The sequence below is a fragment of the Dipodomys spectabilis genome, unplaced genomic scaffold, assembly GCF_019054845.1.
Source record: "Dipodomys spectabilis isolate Male_0828 unplaced genomic scaffold, ASM1905484v1 ptg000006l, whole genome shotgun sequence".
Taxonomy (NCBI): domain Eukaryota; kingdom Metazoa; phylum Chordata; class Mammalia; order Rodentia; family Heteromyidae; genus Dipodomys; species Dipodomys spectabilis.
Genome location: NW_024870683.1, coordinates 6,100,143 through 6,115,706, shown reverse-complemented (window position 1 = coordinate 6,115,706; position 15,564 = coordinate 6,100,143). Strand labels below are relative to the sequence as shown.

Below are 15,564 nucleotides of genomic sequence, written 5' to 3'. Positions count from 1 at the left end.
AGCTCTACGACTGGCAAAAGAAAAGAAAAAGGAAAGTAGATAGCAAATTGTCCTTGACCCTCTCCATATTTTGGGCAGCCAATTTCTTTTTAAAGACAGACTCCCTTTGGTCAGAAAATCAACAAAGTAGGAGAGGAGAAAGTTAAACACATCTGGAACTTAACTCTGCTGGCAAGATATAGAATGTGGCATGTCAGGACAACTGCATCTCAGCCTCTGGAGCATGTGAGCAGCACGGCCAGGTACACGTGTGAGAGCTCAGCCCAGCCATGAGGAATGCCCCGCAAGGATGATCAGCACCCAGGACCTATGCCATGTGGGCACAGCTGTGGACACAGTAGACGAATGCATGGAGCATGTGACATGTTCTCACAGTACATGGAAAAGGGCCTGGGAACTCTGGAACTCAGCACACCTGTCATGTGAGCTTAACCTGGGTCTGGACTGCAAGAGTATCTCTCCTCCGGGCCTCACAGCTTCCTTTCTTCTGCCTCCTGATTGAAGACCCACTGGGTCCTTGTGTGTGTGTGTGTGTGTGTGTGTGTGTGTGTGTGTGTGTGTGTGTGTACACACACACCAATACTGGGCTTGAACTCAAGCCTGAGCATTGTTCCTTAGCTTTTTCCTCTCAAGGCTCAAGGCTGGTGATCGATTACTTGAGCCACAGCAACACTTCCCAGCTGTTTTTAGTTTTTAGGTTTTTTTTTTCTTTTTTTCTTTTTTTCACTCATGGGACTCGGGCTATCCCGAGCTCTTTTGCTCAGGGCTAGCCCTCTACCACTTTGAGCTGCAGCTCCACTTCTGGTTTTCTGGTGGCTAATTAGTGATACGAGTCTCGTTGGGGACTTCCTGCCTGGGCTGGCTTTGAACCATGGTCCTCAGATCTCAGTCTCCTGAGTAGTTAGGATTACAGGCATGAACCACAGGCCCCTGCTCCTGGGCGGGGGAGTGGGGGGAGTCCATTCTTTGGTAACTGTACTCCCTCCCGGCCAGCACCCAATTCATGTCTGACCCCCCTGGCTCTCAGATCTCCACAACCCCCTCTCAGCCCTCAGATGCCCCCCCCCCCCCTTCTCCACCAACGTCCCTCCGCCAGCGTCCCCACGGGGCGCCTCTGGGGTAAGTGGTGGGTGTCGGCCTCCCCGCCCCCAGGGCGCAGCGGGCGGGCGGGGCGCAGCGCAGCGCTCCGGCCCGGCCTCTTTCGCCGCCTATAAAAGGGCGCCGCTGCTGCGGGTCGGGGCCACCGCTGGCTGCTCCTGGCTGCTCACTCGCCCGCCCGACAGCGCCGCCGCCTGCCCTCGCCATGGGTCGACAGAAGGAGCTGGTGAACCGCTGTGGGGAGATGCTGCACATTCGCTACCGATTGCTCCGCCAGGCGCTGGCCGAGTGCCTGGGGACGCTCATCCTCGTGGTGAGTGGAGTAGCCCTTCTCCCGTCCCCCCCACCCCGCTTCCCGTCCCCCCACCCCGCCTCCACCCGTTTGCACCCCAATTCCCAGCTCATCCGAGGCGCGGTTGTTTCAAGACAGCTCTGACTGGCTTTCGCCGTCTGACCCCCAACGGAGCTCCGAGGGTTCAGGGTCCAGCTTGCACCCCGCTGCTCCCAAACTATCCAAACTCCAGCCCCGACAGACAGCTCTGACTCCAGGAGTGACAGCTGTCGCTCCCCCCCCCCCCCCCAGCCCTGTTCCTTTGCCCTCCAGCCGCAGGCTAGGGGAGAGGTCACCCCTGCAGTCCCCAGCCACCAACGTCTCCTGCCTTCTTCGTCTACAGCCTCATACATTCTCAGTAGACCCGGCCCCAGGAGGCACAGAAGGCAGAACCAAATAGACCCCTATTAGGTTATTTGGGCCCCTAGATCTCTGGCTCCTAATGAATAATTAAGCCTCTGAGAGTCCAAAAGTTGCAGTGAAGCGAGGACAATTGGCCATGGTGGGGGCAGAGGGCGCAGGCCACATAGGCTGCAAATAACCCAGTAGGAAGAAAAGATTCTTGAAGATAGAAGGCTGGGGAAGGAAGTTGTCCCTCACACAGAGCCTGTTCCAACCACAGGGCTTGCACGCCCTCTCAAGTCACCCTCACAGAAGGTGTCAGCTTCTTCGCAAAAGATCACTGGTTTTCTGAGTTTCTTCACTTTCCTGCCTCAGTTTCTCCTGCTCTGAGTGAGTGGCTTCTCTGCCTGGGTCTCGTCCTGAATTCTAGTCACTCCGCAGCTACACCAGCTTCAGCCTGGATTCTTACCTGCCCCCGTGAGCTTCTTGGGTCTGACAGAGTCTGGGTTTCCTGTGCTAGTTTCTTTGATTTTTCAGTGGCTCATGCGGTCACACCTGGTCCCCTCTGCATTCAGTTGCTAGATCGCAGCGGGTGGATTATTTTCTGGGTTCCAGCCTCTGCCTGGGTAATACAGACCGGTTAGCCTCCTCTGGGGACTAGGAAGCTTAATGAGGGAGCTAGGAGGACTTGAAGAAGCCTACCATAAATGGAGGTGGTGGAGCAGGCAGGCTTAATGAGAGGAGGGTCCAGGCTTACCTCTGGCTTCATAGGACTAGTGGCCCTATCAGTTCCCTCTCCTTTCTCCTTCGTGCCAGAAAGGGAGTAGAGGGAGGTGTCTATCATGAGTCAAACTACCTTGTTTTGGAGCCTCCAGGACAAGGGAGGCTGTCTTTCATGTTGGTAAAAGAGCCTCCTCATCCCTTCCCCCAGGTCTAGGTTTGACCCCTCCCCCCAAATGAGCAATCAGTCCTCCAGGAGCCTCGGGATCATTTGGCTTATCTTAGACCACAAAAGGAAAGTGCTGGGTTTGTGGCTAAGGCTTTCAGGTGGATGAATCGTCAGGTGTCAGTGAAAAGCAGAACCTTAAGGGCAGAAAGAACTGAAAGGACCAGGCCTGAGGGATCCCCTAGGGGAAGGCCCAGAGCTACCTTCTCGCGTCCACATACCTTCATGTGTTGGGGGATTGGGGCCTGTAACAGAGTTGGAGTTGGTTTTGGGGTGAGCGAAGCCCCTTTCTCTGAGTTACCTACCCTGGGGGTGGGCACTGACCAAGAACTAAGGGGTGGGGGTGGGGTGGAGAAGGAAGAGGAAGATTAGCCTTGAGGTGGTGAAACTGGCTCTGACAGCTTCTCCCTCCAAGGCCTCCTGGGATGGAGCCAAGTCTGAGCCTCAGGCAGGTAAAGAGACCTGCGTGGCCTTAGGCAGAGCGTCCCACACCTCCACGTGCCTGCCTCCCTGCCTGCCTCCCCCTCCCATCTCTGATCTTTGCTCTCACCTGCCTGAATACCTTTGGCCTGCATCACCACCTCTGGCTTCCCCATTATCTCTTGGTCTGAGAGATGATAATCAACATTCTTAACAACCCAGTACACCGCCACTGACCTATTAGAATGAATAGGACCCTTCGCACAGTTCCTTTGACATACTTGCTGCGGCAGCACTTACTTTCAGTGAAGTGAGTGCAGATTCAGGGCTGGCCTGGAGCGCTTTGGTTGGTGCTGACGGTTCAAAGCTCTTTACAGCTGGTGCAGAGTAATTTCCTATTTGAACAAGGCTAACATATATAGTCACATCATTCTGGGCTTCCAACATCAGAATCCTCTGTTCTTTCCAATCCCCTCATCCCTGGAAGAACATTTAGCACTGATCTCCTCACTTTCTCTTTCCTGGGTTCCAGTCTGGGGCTAGTGAGAGGAGCCACTCCCATGATTGTTTTCAGGACCTCCAAATCTGAGTGGGAAATTTGGATCCCCTGAGGTCAGGGCAGTGGAGAGAGGAGACACTAGAAAAGGGACAGGTCCAATGTGAGATGCCAGGTGCTTTGACATCCTAGGATCAAAGGAATTGGATTCCACTTCCTTTTGGCCTCTTCTCATTCACTCGTGCCATCCTATTGCCCCCTCTCCCCTTCTTAGCCTCTTTTGGGGTAGCTAGGGCTGAGGGAGTGCATCCCATCGCTGGGCTCCAAACCTACATTGCCAGGACAGAAGCTGTGCTACAATAAAAGCTGTCCCTTTTCAACCCTCTCCTCCCCCTGGCTTTTCCTGAGCTTAAAGAAAAAAATTGGAAGAACATGTTTGAACCATTTTCCAGGCTCTTAGACATAGACCTGTTTCCAGTCCCTCCCATAGTGCTGGGGTAGATTACAGTGGGACAGAAAGCATGTCTCCTATTTCTGGGGTGTGGAGTTGCAGCTGAAGGGATTTGGGTTGGATTCCAGGAAGGACCTCTAGGCCTCTTGGTAGTGGCAGGTGAGGTTGTTGGCTTTACTCCTTCCCTCTGGGAAGCTGTAGGCCCTCAGTAAGGCTTCACCATCTCTACCTTGTTCTGTTTCTTGACACAGATGTTTGGCTGTGGCTCTGTGGCCCAGGTGGTTCTCAGCCGAGGTACTCACGGTGGTTTCCTCACCATCAATCTGGCCTTTGGTTTTGCTGTCACCCTGGGCATCCTGGTAGCTGGCCAGGTCTCTGGTAAGACTTGAACCCCACTCTCAGTCCGGGTCCCTCAACAGTGTTCTCACCAGATGTCCCATTGAAGAAGACGATGGGAGGGGATGTATTCCCAAGGATGGGGCATAGCCATGGCCTCAGCCCTGGGCTCTTGGGAGGGGAGGAGGCAGAAGAGACTTGACCCTTAAAACCTTCAACTCTCAGGCTGGGAAGGTGGCTCAGTGGTAGAGCGCTTGCCTTGCATGCCAGAGGCCCTGGGTTTGATTCCTCAGTACCACATAAGCAAAAAGAAAAAAGCTGGAAGTGGCGCTGTGGCTCAAGTGGTAGAGTGCTAGCCTTGAGCTGAAGAGCTGAGGAACAGCGCCCAGGCCCAGAGTTCAGGCCCACGACTGACCAAAAAAAAAAAAAGAAATCTATCTTGCTGGAGTCAGAGAGGAGAAATACATAGGCCACTGTGGTGGGCTATGGATAATAGATCCTATCGCTTCTCTGTCCAGGGGCCCACCTGAACCCAGCTGTGACCTTTGCCATGTGCTTCTTGGCACGGGAGCCTTGGATCAAGCTGCCCATCTATGCCCTGGCTCAGACACTGGGTGCCTTCCTTGGTGCGGGGATCATTTTTGGACTGTACTATGGTAAGCATTCCGCACTCCAGCCTCCACTGCCCTCTATTGCCCCCTCCTTCAGCTCAGGACCTGTTGGCACCAGGCCTTGTGATGACAGACAGCTGGGGCCTGCCCAGGCCCAGAGCCCATGACTCATTCATTCATGCTCAGGCCCAAGGTTTGGGGCACAATGGGAGAGAAACAAGTTGGGCAACATCATCAGTCTCAGGCCCTCCACCCCACTCTACCTTGCCTTCTCTGTACCCCAGAGAAATATAGCAATTTCTGCTCATCGTGACCCTTGGGAGAGTGGAGCGGACCTAGCTGGAGATGGGGAGGCCCTCAGACTTCACTTATTCTGTCTGATCTGTCACCAGATGCAATTTGGAACTTTGCTGACAATGTGCTTGTAGTTTCGGGCCCCAACGGCACAGCTGGCATTTTTGCCACCTACCCCTCTGGACACTTGGACATGGTCAATGGCTTCTTTGATCAGGTATGGTCTGGGGCGTGTGTGTAAGGGGGAACAAGTGAGCTTGGTTGTTCATAGACTGGGTGGGGAACAGGACTCTGGATTTCTCAATTTGTGGGGACTCCCAGTCTCAGGACATGGTGGTAGGTCCTTATAAAACATACAGCTTCCACCGGGCACCGGTGGCTCACGCCTGGGCAAGAAAGTCCTTGAGACTCTTATCTCCAATAAACCACTAGAAAACTGGAAGTGGCGCTGTGGCTCAAGTGGTAGAGCGCTCGCTTTGAGCTGAAGAGCTGAGGGATAGCGCCCAAGCCCAGAGTTCGAGCTCCACAACCGACCAAAAAACAAAACAAAACAAAAACATACAGCTTCCACTGGGCACCAGTGGCTCACACCTATAATCCTAGCTACTGAGGAGGTTGAGATCTGAGGATCACGGTTCAGAGCCAGCCAGGACAGGAAAGTCCGTGAGACTCTTATCTCCAATTAACCACCAGAAAACCAGAAGTGGTGCTGTGGCTCAAAGTGGTAGAGTACTAGCCTTGAGCTGAAGAGCCTCAGGGTCAGGCCCCAGCTCCATGACCAACAAAACAAAAACAAACATACAGCTTCCCACTGAATTATTATTATTATTATTATTATTTTTTGCTTATGTGGTGCTGGGGAATCGAACCCAGGGCCTCATGCATGCAAAGCAAGCGCTCTACCACTGAGCCACCTTCCCAGCCCCTGAATTATTATTATTATATTTGTCCATTGTGAGCCTGAACTCAGAGCCTGGGAGCTGTCCCTGAGCTTTTTTGCTCAAGTCTAGCACTCTACCACTTTGAGCCACAGTGCCACTTCAGGTTTTCTGGTGGTTAGTGGGAGATAAGAGTGTCATGAACTTTCCTGCTTGGGCTGGCTTTGAACCAAGATCCTCAGATCTCAGCCTCCTGAGTAGCTAGAATTATAGGCATGAGCCACTGGCACCTGGTTAAGACTGCAGGCAGGGGACCATCGGGATGAGAGGGTGGGGAGGGGGAGCTGCTGCTCATTCTGTTTTTGTCACTCCCTAGTTCATCGGCACAGCGGCTCTCATTGTGTGTGTGCTGGCCATTGTTGACCCATACAACAACCCTGTGCCCCGTGGCCTGGAGGCCTTCACAGTAGGCCTTGTAGTCCTGGTCATTGGCACCTCCATGGGCTTCAACTCTGGCTATGCTGTCAACCCTGCCCGGGACTTTGGTCCCCGCCTTTTTACTGCCCTAGCTGGATGGGGTTCGGAAGTCTTCACGTGAGTACAGTGTATACCTGGCTTATTCTGCCTGCCCCTCTTGCCCTGCCCCACCTGCTCCAAATGACGTGTGTCTATTATTCCCCAGGACCGGCCGGCACTGGTGGTGGGTGCCCATTGTCTCGCCACTCCTGGGCTCCATTGCAGGTGTCTTTGTGTACCAGCTCATGATTGGTTGCCATCTGGAGCAGCCCCCACCAGCCGCTGAGGAAGAGAATGTGAAGTTGGCCCATGTGAAGCACAAGGAACAGATCTGAGTGGGCTGCGTCCATCCCTCCAAAGCCCCCCTCCCCTGAGCATGCAGTGATGGGGCGGGAGTCCCCTCATGAGTCCCTTCACAGGCTAAGAAGCTCTCTGCCTACCCTATCCCCTCTGGAGGGCCCCTTCTAGGATTTCCCTGGACTCTGCCCCATAGGACCTTAGATCACCACTGTGAGCCTGGGTGGGAAGAGAGTAGGGCCAGACTTGGTTTTGTCTCCTAAAGGGAAAGAATAAGTAGCAGTGGTGTGTGTGTGTGTGTGTGTGTGTGTGTGTGTGTGTGTGTGTGTGTGTGTGTGTGTGTGTGTGTGTGCGCGCACATTCATATGAGTGGTTTCCCAGATATTCAGGGCAAGGGACCAAGCATTTAGAAAGGAGCTAGCAGTTTAAGCACTCCACAAGGAAGAAGGCAATGTATCAACCTGAGGGAAGAAAGAGTCAAGGTGTGTATGTTCTAGGGCTCTATGTGGAGGAAGGTCCAGACCTGTGTGATTTTTTTTTTTTTTTGGTTGGTCATGGGGCTTGAACTCTGGGCCTGGGTGCTGCCCCTCAGCTCTTCAGCTCAAAGCAAACACTCTACCACTTGAACCACAATGCCACTTCCAGTTTTCTGGTAGTTTATTGGAGATAAGAGTCTCATGGACTTTTCTGCCCGAGTTGGCTCCAAACCACAATCTTCAGATCTCAGCCTCCTGAGTAGTTAGGATTATAGGTGTAAGCCACCAGCACCCAGCTCACCTGTGTGATTCATGAGTATGTCTGGGTCTGCCACTTTCCCCTCCCTAAATGGGGCCTCTCTAGGCTTTTGGGAGGTGAAACTGAAAGGAGAGAATCACAGTTCAGATCTGGGGCTCTTGGATCCCAGGGTAGAAGCTGTATAACATGTTTCTGTCATGTCGTCTTGTTGTGTGCATGTGTACATGCGTGCATGTATGTGTGTGTGTGTGCAATCCAGGTAATAAGTTTCATGTTTGCTTTTGTTTATTTTGTTTTTTAAAAATATATATAGCTGATGTTACAATCTTAGGGATGGGGGTTGAGAGACTCCTCTTTGAAGAGGTCTCCATTCCTTTAATCCTCCTCAAGAATATACTTTTTTGCCTTTTTTATATAAAATAAACCATCTGCCTAAAACTTTCAAGTGTGCACATATCTTTCTTGTTCTGCTATTTTTCTGGAGTCAGTTAAGGAGCTTTGTTGTATCTGGCTACAAATTCCCAGGTGCCCAGCTAGATACCTAATCTTCCAGCTCCCATTCTTCTGGACTTCTTCTTAGCTCCTGTAGCTACCATCACCCCAGGAAGACAGGCTGGAGCCCCATGGTGGTGGAGAAGAACCTTCTAGGCACAGCTGCCTAGAAAAGAAGTGAGGGAGTGAATTCCCTATGGTGGGAGATCTATGGACCAAGGGACTTGTATTGTCCTCTGCAGCCTCTGCCTCCAGCCTGAGGTTGGCTATGATCCCTTTAGCATCCAAGTGTGCATGCGATTCAGTCTGCACAATTGTCAGAAGGAGCCAACTAGCACTCTGCCACTTGAGCCACAGCACCACTTCTGGCTTTCTCTGTGTATGTGGTACTGAGGAATGGAACTCAGGGCTTCATGTATGCTGGGCAAGCGCTGTACCACTAAGCCACATTCCCAGCCCACACCTGGGGCTCTTTTAGGGTACCTACCACATAAAGACAGTCAAGCTCTTCATCAACATCTTTTTTTTTTTTTTGGGTCCGGTCATGGGGCCTGAACTCTGGACCTGGGCGCTGTCCCTCAGCTCTTCAGCTCAAGGCTAGTGCTCTGCCACTTGAGCCACAGCACCACTTCCGGCTTTTTTCTTTTTGCTTATGTGGTGCTGAGGAATCGAACCCAGGGCCTCAGGCATGCAAGGCAAGCGCTCTACCACTGAGTCACCTTCCCAGCCCCTCTTCATCAACATCTACGTTCTATAGGACCTGCCCTTGTCTCTGACTCTCCCTTTGTAATGCCATCTACCCTATCCCAGCCTTCTTTATGTGCCCCTGGGTTTTGGCCTTCTCTCACATTTTTCTATTAGAATCCTGATCTGCCTAATACCTTCTCCTCGAAAGTAAGTCTTCCCTAAATCTTTGAGTGTGTGTGTATGTGTGTGTTTGTGCGCACGTGTGTGTGTGCGTGCCAGTCCTGGGGCTGGAAAATCTAAACCTGAGCACTGTCTCTGAGCTTTATTTTTTTCCTCACTCAAGACTAGTGCTCTACCATTTGAGCCACAGCTCTACTTCCAGCTTTTTGGCAGTTAGAGATAAGTCTCACAGACTTTGCTGCCCAGGCTGGCTTCAAACCATGATCCTCACATCTCAACCTCCTGAGAAGCTAGGATGACAGGTGTGAGCTACTGGCTCTTCTCTAAGTCTTGCACCATCTTCTACGGTCACTGGCCCAAGCCCGGAAACCACTGTGGTATACACCCCTGGCCTTCCTCTGCTTCGCTTCTTGAGTAAGGCATGTCTGTGCCCGGGCACCACGGGTGGTGATACGTACTGTCACCCAGAACACAAGGGCTGCACCATACCTGAGCCCAGAAGCTCTTCTCATTTCCACTTAAAAAAAAATCTTTTAAATATGCATCTGACTTAAGTTTCACCAAGCGTACAATTGAAGGCATAGCTTCCCGAGCTCTCTTGCAGAGTTAACCCCATGAGACCCAGGAAAATCTCAAGTTCACAGGTTTATACTTTCTAGAGACCAAGCCTACTCTTATTGCCCAGCCCCTTCATAGAAGATTATGACCGTGACCATGACTCAGAGAGGGTGGGTGGCAAATATAGGGTCACACAGCCAGAACAAAGACCAGGGAGGCAGAGGTGGGATATGGGATGCGGGGAGGTTAGATATAGAAATTCTCCCCCTTCCTGGTCCCCAGCTCTTAAGAGGTGTGTCTGGAATGCTGGAGGGACCTGAGCCAGAGGGAGTGTCCTGTACCTGACCCTGAGGGAAGTTAGGAAGGAAGGGTAAGCCTTGGGAGGAGAATGTGGCTGTAGAGTTTCATTCCAGTCACACTGGTCCTAACTTGGGTATCCCTACCTCCCCTGTGCCCCATGCCCAACATTCCTTTCTCTGAAATCCTGCTGTTGGTCCTGATTAGTCAGCCCATGGGGTGATGAGAAACCTTGTGCTGGGATTAATAGAGAGTTGAGCCTAGATTACATTTCCAGCTTGGCTTTACTCAAGCTTTGTGACTTTGGAATATGAATATATTCTTTCCCAGAACCTCAGTTTCCTTCTCTGTGACTTGGATGTTGTCGAGAGGAAATAATAGAAGTCATGAAAAGGACTTAACACAATGTATGATAAGACTCAATAAATGTCAACATGGGCTTTTCATTAAGAACTAGAGATGGGTGGGAAAGTAGGGGTCAAGGAGGGGTGCTGACAGCTTTGTGTGTGTGTGTGTGTGTGTGTGTGTGGTAGTACTGGGGCTTGAACTCAAGGTCTACATGGTGTCCCTGAGGGTTTTTGTTTCTTTTTTCTTCCTTTTTTTTCTCTCAAAGCTAGCAGTCTACTCATTTGAGCCACAGCTCATTTACGGCTTTCGGGTGGAAATTGGAGATAGGAGTCTCTGAGAGTTTCCTATCTGGGCTGGCTTTGAACCCAAATCTTCAGATCTCAATTTCCTAAGTAGCTAAGATTATAGGTGTGAGCCACCAGTGGCTGGCCGATGGCTAGTTTTTATTTTTATTATTTATTTAGGCTCCGGTCGTGGGCCTGAACTCTGGGCCTGGGCGCTGTCCCTCAGCTCTTCAGCTCAAGGCTAGCGCTCTACCACTTGAGCCACAGCACCATTTCCGGCTTTTTTCTTTTTCTGCTTATGTGGTGCTGAGGAATGGAACCCAGGGCCTCTGGCATGCAAGGCAAGCGCTCTACCACTGAGCCACCTTCCCAGCCCAACGATGGCTAGTTTTTAAAGGTAATTGAATTCAACATCCTCTTTCGCCTCAGCTTCCTTCCATGATTCTGAAGTTTTTTCTTTTTTGGTTGGTCGTGGGGCTTGAACTCTGGGCTTGGGTGTTGTCCCTGTGCTCTTCAGCTCAATGCTCGTGCTTTACCACTTGAGCCACAGCGCCACTTCAGGTTTTCTGCCTGGGCTGCCTTTGAACCTCAATCCTCAGATCTCTGACTTCTGAGTAGCTAGGATTACAGGCGTGGCTACCAGTGTCCGGTGATTCTGAATTTCTCGAGAGAGGAGGGAGGAAGAGAGAGGTAGCGGCTTGCTGTGTCTTGATGTTAGATGGCTTTTGTGAGGGATAGAAAGGAGATAAGATGGGTGATTGGGGGTGGGCACATGTCCAGGGGTACGTGGCAAAGGAGCACATTTCCAAGGGAATATGTTGGACATTTCCTAGGATAGCATGGAAGAAAGAGAAGGCCAGGCCAGGCTCGGGAGCCATGAATCAAAATCGAATTGCACAATGGTTACAAGAGGGCAAGGATGGAGCCAGTCTCCTCTCTCCCCGCCAGGCAAGGCTTCCAATGGCAGTTCTGGTTGTTAGCAAGGTCTAGAAGGAAAACTCTTTACCTCCTACTGGAAGATATCTCCCCTATGCTATGTAACGCACTTTCCAGGGCAGATGTGGAAAACACCCTTCATGGGAGGGGAACCACCTCCTGTGACCCACCGAGGGTTCCACTAGAACAGGAACATGGAAGCCGGGCACTGATGGTTCATGCCTGTAATCCTAGCTACTCAAGAGGCTGAGATCTGAGGATCGAGGTTCAAAGCCAGCCTGGGCAGGAGAGTCTGTGAGACTCTTTTTTTTTTTTTTTTTTTTTGTCGGTTATGGGGCCTGAACTCTGGGCTTGGGCGCTGTTCCTCAGCTCTTCAGCTCAAGGCTAGCGCTCTACCACTTGAGCCACAGCGCCACTTCCAGCTTTTTTTTCCTGCTTATGTAGTGCTGAGGAATCGAACCCAGGGTCTCATGCATGCAAGGCAAGCCCTCTACCACTGAGCCACCTTCCCAGCCCTGTGAGACTGTTATCTCCAATAAACCACCAGAAAACCAGAAGTGGTGCCATGGCTCAAGTGGTAGAGTGCTTGCCTTAAGCTGAAGGGCTGAGGAACAGTGCCCAAGCCTAGAGTTCAAGCCCCATGACCTAAAAAAACAAAAACCCAGGAACGTGGAAACTGCTTTTGCTAAGGGCACTGACTCTTTGCTTGGGCAAATGTTCAAAGGGTAACAAAAGCAGGAGCAAAGATTGGCATCTGGGTCTCAATTGTGCATCTGGCTCCTTTGCTCTGAAGCCAGTCTCTGTTGCAGTCACGGCAGGTTCCAGGAATGGGAAGACAGGATTGAACAAGAACAATGTGAGGCACGAGGAGAAGCCCCCACCCCCGTCCCGAGGCACCAAAGACTCCTGGTGGAAGGCTATGTGGAGATGCACCTTCCAGTACACCTTGGATGGGACTCTTGCATTATACATACCTCTTGTCCCGTCCCAATTTGTCCTCTATTTAAACTGGAAGCTCTGCTCAGCACCTGGAAGGGGGGATGAAATGCTTCCTCTTCTGCAGCACTTTCTCTGACCTTCACCACTACTATTCTCTTTAATTGGCATATTGGGGCAAGCGGCTAAGCTGACATGTTAGAAAACCCTTAGAGTCAAGCTTCTGTCCCAGATTCTGGTTATACTATCTTTCTTTCTTTTTCTTTCTTTCTTCCATTTCTTTCTTTACCTTCCTTCCTTCCCTTCCTTTTCCTTTCCTTTCTTTTTCTTCCTTCCATCTTTCTTTTCCTTCCTTTTCTTTCTTTTTCTTCCTTCCCTTCCTTCCATTTCCTTCCTTCCTTCCTTCCCTCCTTCCTTCCTTCCTTCCTTCCTTCCTTCCTTCCTTCCTTCCTCTCTCCCTCTCTCTCTCCCTCCCTCCCCCCCTCCCAGCAATACTGATTTCTAAACATGGATTTTTGCTTGATAGACAGGCATTCTCTACTTGAGCCAAACCCCCCAGCCTATTTCTGCTTTACTTGTTTTTTAGATAGGGTTTTGCTCATTTGTTTGGGCATGGCCTTGGACCCTAATCCCTCTATCTATGCCTTAAGGGATCACAGCATGCTATGCTAATACTGGCTTGGAGACCAAGCTGATGTTGAACGTTGATCCTCCTGATCTTTACTACATCTGAAGTAGGTGGAAGTACAGGCAGGAGCCCCTGGGCCTGGCCATCTTTCCTTAAAGTTCTAATTTCAATTGAAATTAGCCTTTCTGAAACTTGAGATTGGTCTGGTATATTCCGGCCTGTGTGTATGTGTGCACAAGTGCAAGTATTCTCTGTGCTTCGGGTGGGCCTTTGCCTCAGTATGTAGGATATCTCTGTGGATCTGAGCCTCTGGCTTATCATCTGGCTTTCTTGGTCTCTGTCACTGCCCTGAGTCTTGGTGCCTATGTGAATATCCTGTGTACTTAGGCCAGGTTTCTGTATGTCCCTTGGAACCCATCTCTCAGTGTAGCTGGAGCACAGCTCTGTCTGTACATAGTGTATTACTCTACAGATCCCTGCCCGCGATTCCTGCCAGCCAATCCCCATGGGCATGCCTCCTCTTTAATCTCTGCTGGCTAACTCTCCTTGATTTTGTTTTTCTGAAAACCTGGGTGGGGCACCTCTAAGCCTCTAAACACCTCTAAACATGGGTGGCATAGACTTGGGTGGAGTGGGAAAGGGACAAAAAAGCCTATCCACCTAGGGCACAGACCCTAGAAGCTGGAGATAGCCGGGGTCGCCCAAAGCGGGGCTAGGAAGTTGCTGGCCTGAGCAAAGCCTTGCATCTCTTCACTGGAAGGAGGGGGGAGCCTGTGCTCCTAGCATGGTGCTCCTGAGCTGTGGGCCAGGGAAATGCTGAGAGGGTGAAGGAAGATGACCTAGAGATGCTTGCATTCCCGGGGAGGCTGAGAAGAGGCTTGATAGTAAACACCTGAGCCTCCAGGGCACAGAGGCCTGGGTATGTCTGCCCAACAGGTAGGAGGGGCTTCCTCTGGAACTCTGGAAAGGTCTCCATGTCTGGGGCTTTAACCTTGGTGATAGATTTATTTAAATTTAGAGGGAGGGAGGTAGCAGGCACAAAGTATCTGTGTCTGGCCTGGTACCTTGACTGTGTAGGTTGCCCAGAGGGAAACACTTCTTCTTTGTGCAAAGGAGAAACTGAGGCTAGCAGGCTCACATTGCAGAGCAGCAGACTCTGGACGAGATCCTTATCTTCTGCATTTCCCTCCTTGAATAGCACTTTATGACTGTCAGGGAGCAGGGCTCTGGATCCAGATGGCTTTGGGTTCCAAGCTAACTCTTGCCAGCTATCCAACCTGGGACAAGCAGGCATCTCTCAATTTGCTGGGCTCTACTCTTGCTTTGCTATGTGTTCAGGAGGTTTAAGCTCCATGGGAGGATGGGAGAGAAAGAGTAGAGTATTTCAGCTGTTTCTGGGGCTCCAACTTCTACTGCATCCAGACTGCTACCCTCCTTGCCTCTTCTGAGGGAGGGGGCAATGGCTGCTGCTCCTTGTCCTCGGTGAAGCCTTCTGCGACCACTAACTGTTCCTGCTGGATCCTCGCTGAGGTTCCTGCTCTGGGCTTTGGCTCCTTTGTCTGTAAAATGGGGGAGCGGGTAATGGTGGTACTGACCCTTTAGGTTTCATAAAGTGAGGATTACATGAGTTAACATGGGTATCAGAATAATGTCAGAATGAGTGAGTGAGTGCTAGAGGAGAGGTGGTTACGACAGGGATGGTGAAAGTGGTGGTGATTGATGGTGGTGATGGCGATGGTGATGATATGCCCCCTGGAGGGTTTCCTGTGTATTGTGGTGAGGAACTGTATGACTCAGGCTTGGTATTGCCATACCAGATTCCCCAGGCCTTCTGTCTCCTCTGGCACCAGGAGCTTAGTGCTTACATGGGGCTTTAGACATCCCGAGAGTCCTATTTCCAGTGCCTTCAACTGTAGTGAGGTCAGCTTTCTAGGGGAAGACTGGGGTTTGGAGAGATGAAAGCCAGAGCCCCTCCTTGCTCTTCTCTAGAAAACTCAGGCTCCTGAAAAAGGGACAGCTGGCATCCTATTACTTGTGGGGCTCCAAGAATGTGGTGGGGCAATAAATTAGGGGCTTAGAAGGTAGTATGAATAGAATTAGGGAGGGAGTCAGCCCCAGGGAGGTTGAGGACATGAGCAAGATCTCCTAATCTGTATTTTCTTCCTTATATGACTAGAGACCAAACTCAGAGCTATGCACAGGCAGGAACTCCGCCACTGAGCAATCCCCCTAATCTGTGTTTTTAGTCTTGTGTTACCACCTTGGATCAGGAAGTCCTTCTTCAGCTCTCACCATCATCCCACTTTAGCTCTCCAAGAACAAAGGGAGAAGACAGGATCATTCTGGAGCCCTTCTCCAGCTGTCACTGATACACTGAGAGTTCCAGGAGCTTTGCTAGGGAAAGGATCTGTGTCTTTTCTCATCCTTCCACACTGAAATACAGGAAAACTAAGGGGGTACTAATGGC

At 51.1% G+C, this 15,564-nt stretch overlaps 1 protein-coding gene across 1 annotated transcript; it reads left to right on the top strand.

Annotated features, from left to right (window-relative positions):
- Positions 1 to 1,242: 1,242 nt before the first annotated feature.
- On the top strand, positions 1,243 to 7,069 carry Aqp3 (aquaporin 3 (Gill blood group)). Its single transcript, XM_042695877.1, has 6 exons — positions 1,243 to 1,411; positions 4,336 to 4,462; positions 4,939 to 5,076; positions 5,424 to 5,542; positions 6,580 to 6,797; positions 6,886 to 7,069. Exons 1-6 carry the CDS (start codon positions 1,304 to 1,306, stop codon positions 7,052 to 7,054), a joined length of 879 nt encoding a protein of 292 aa, XP_042551811.1. The 5' UTR covers positions 1,243 to 1,303; the 3' UTR covers positions 7,055 to 7,069.
- Positions 7,070 to 15,564: the final 8,495 nt, after the last annotated feature.

Excerpts from the sequence above, each read along its gene's own strand:
- Aqp3 (XM_042695877.1), top strand. The coding sequence starts at position 1,304 with ATGGGTCGACAGAAGGAGCTGGTGAACCGCTGTGGGGAGATGCTGCAC. Across the intron at positions 5,077-5,423 it reads CATTTTTGGACTGTACTATG|ATGCAATTTGGAACTTTGCT; the intron begins GTAAGCATTCCG and ends ATCTGTCACCAG. Across the intron at positions 6,798-6,885 it reads TGGGGTTCGGAAGTCTTCAC|GACCGGCCGGCACTGGTGGT; the intron begins GTGAGTACAGTG and ends ATTATTCCCCAG.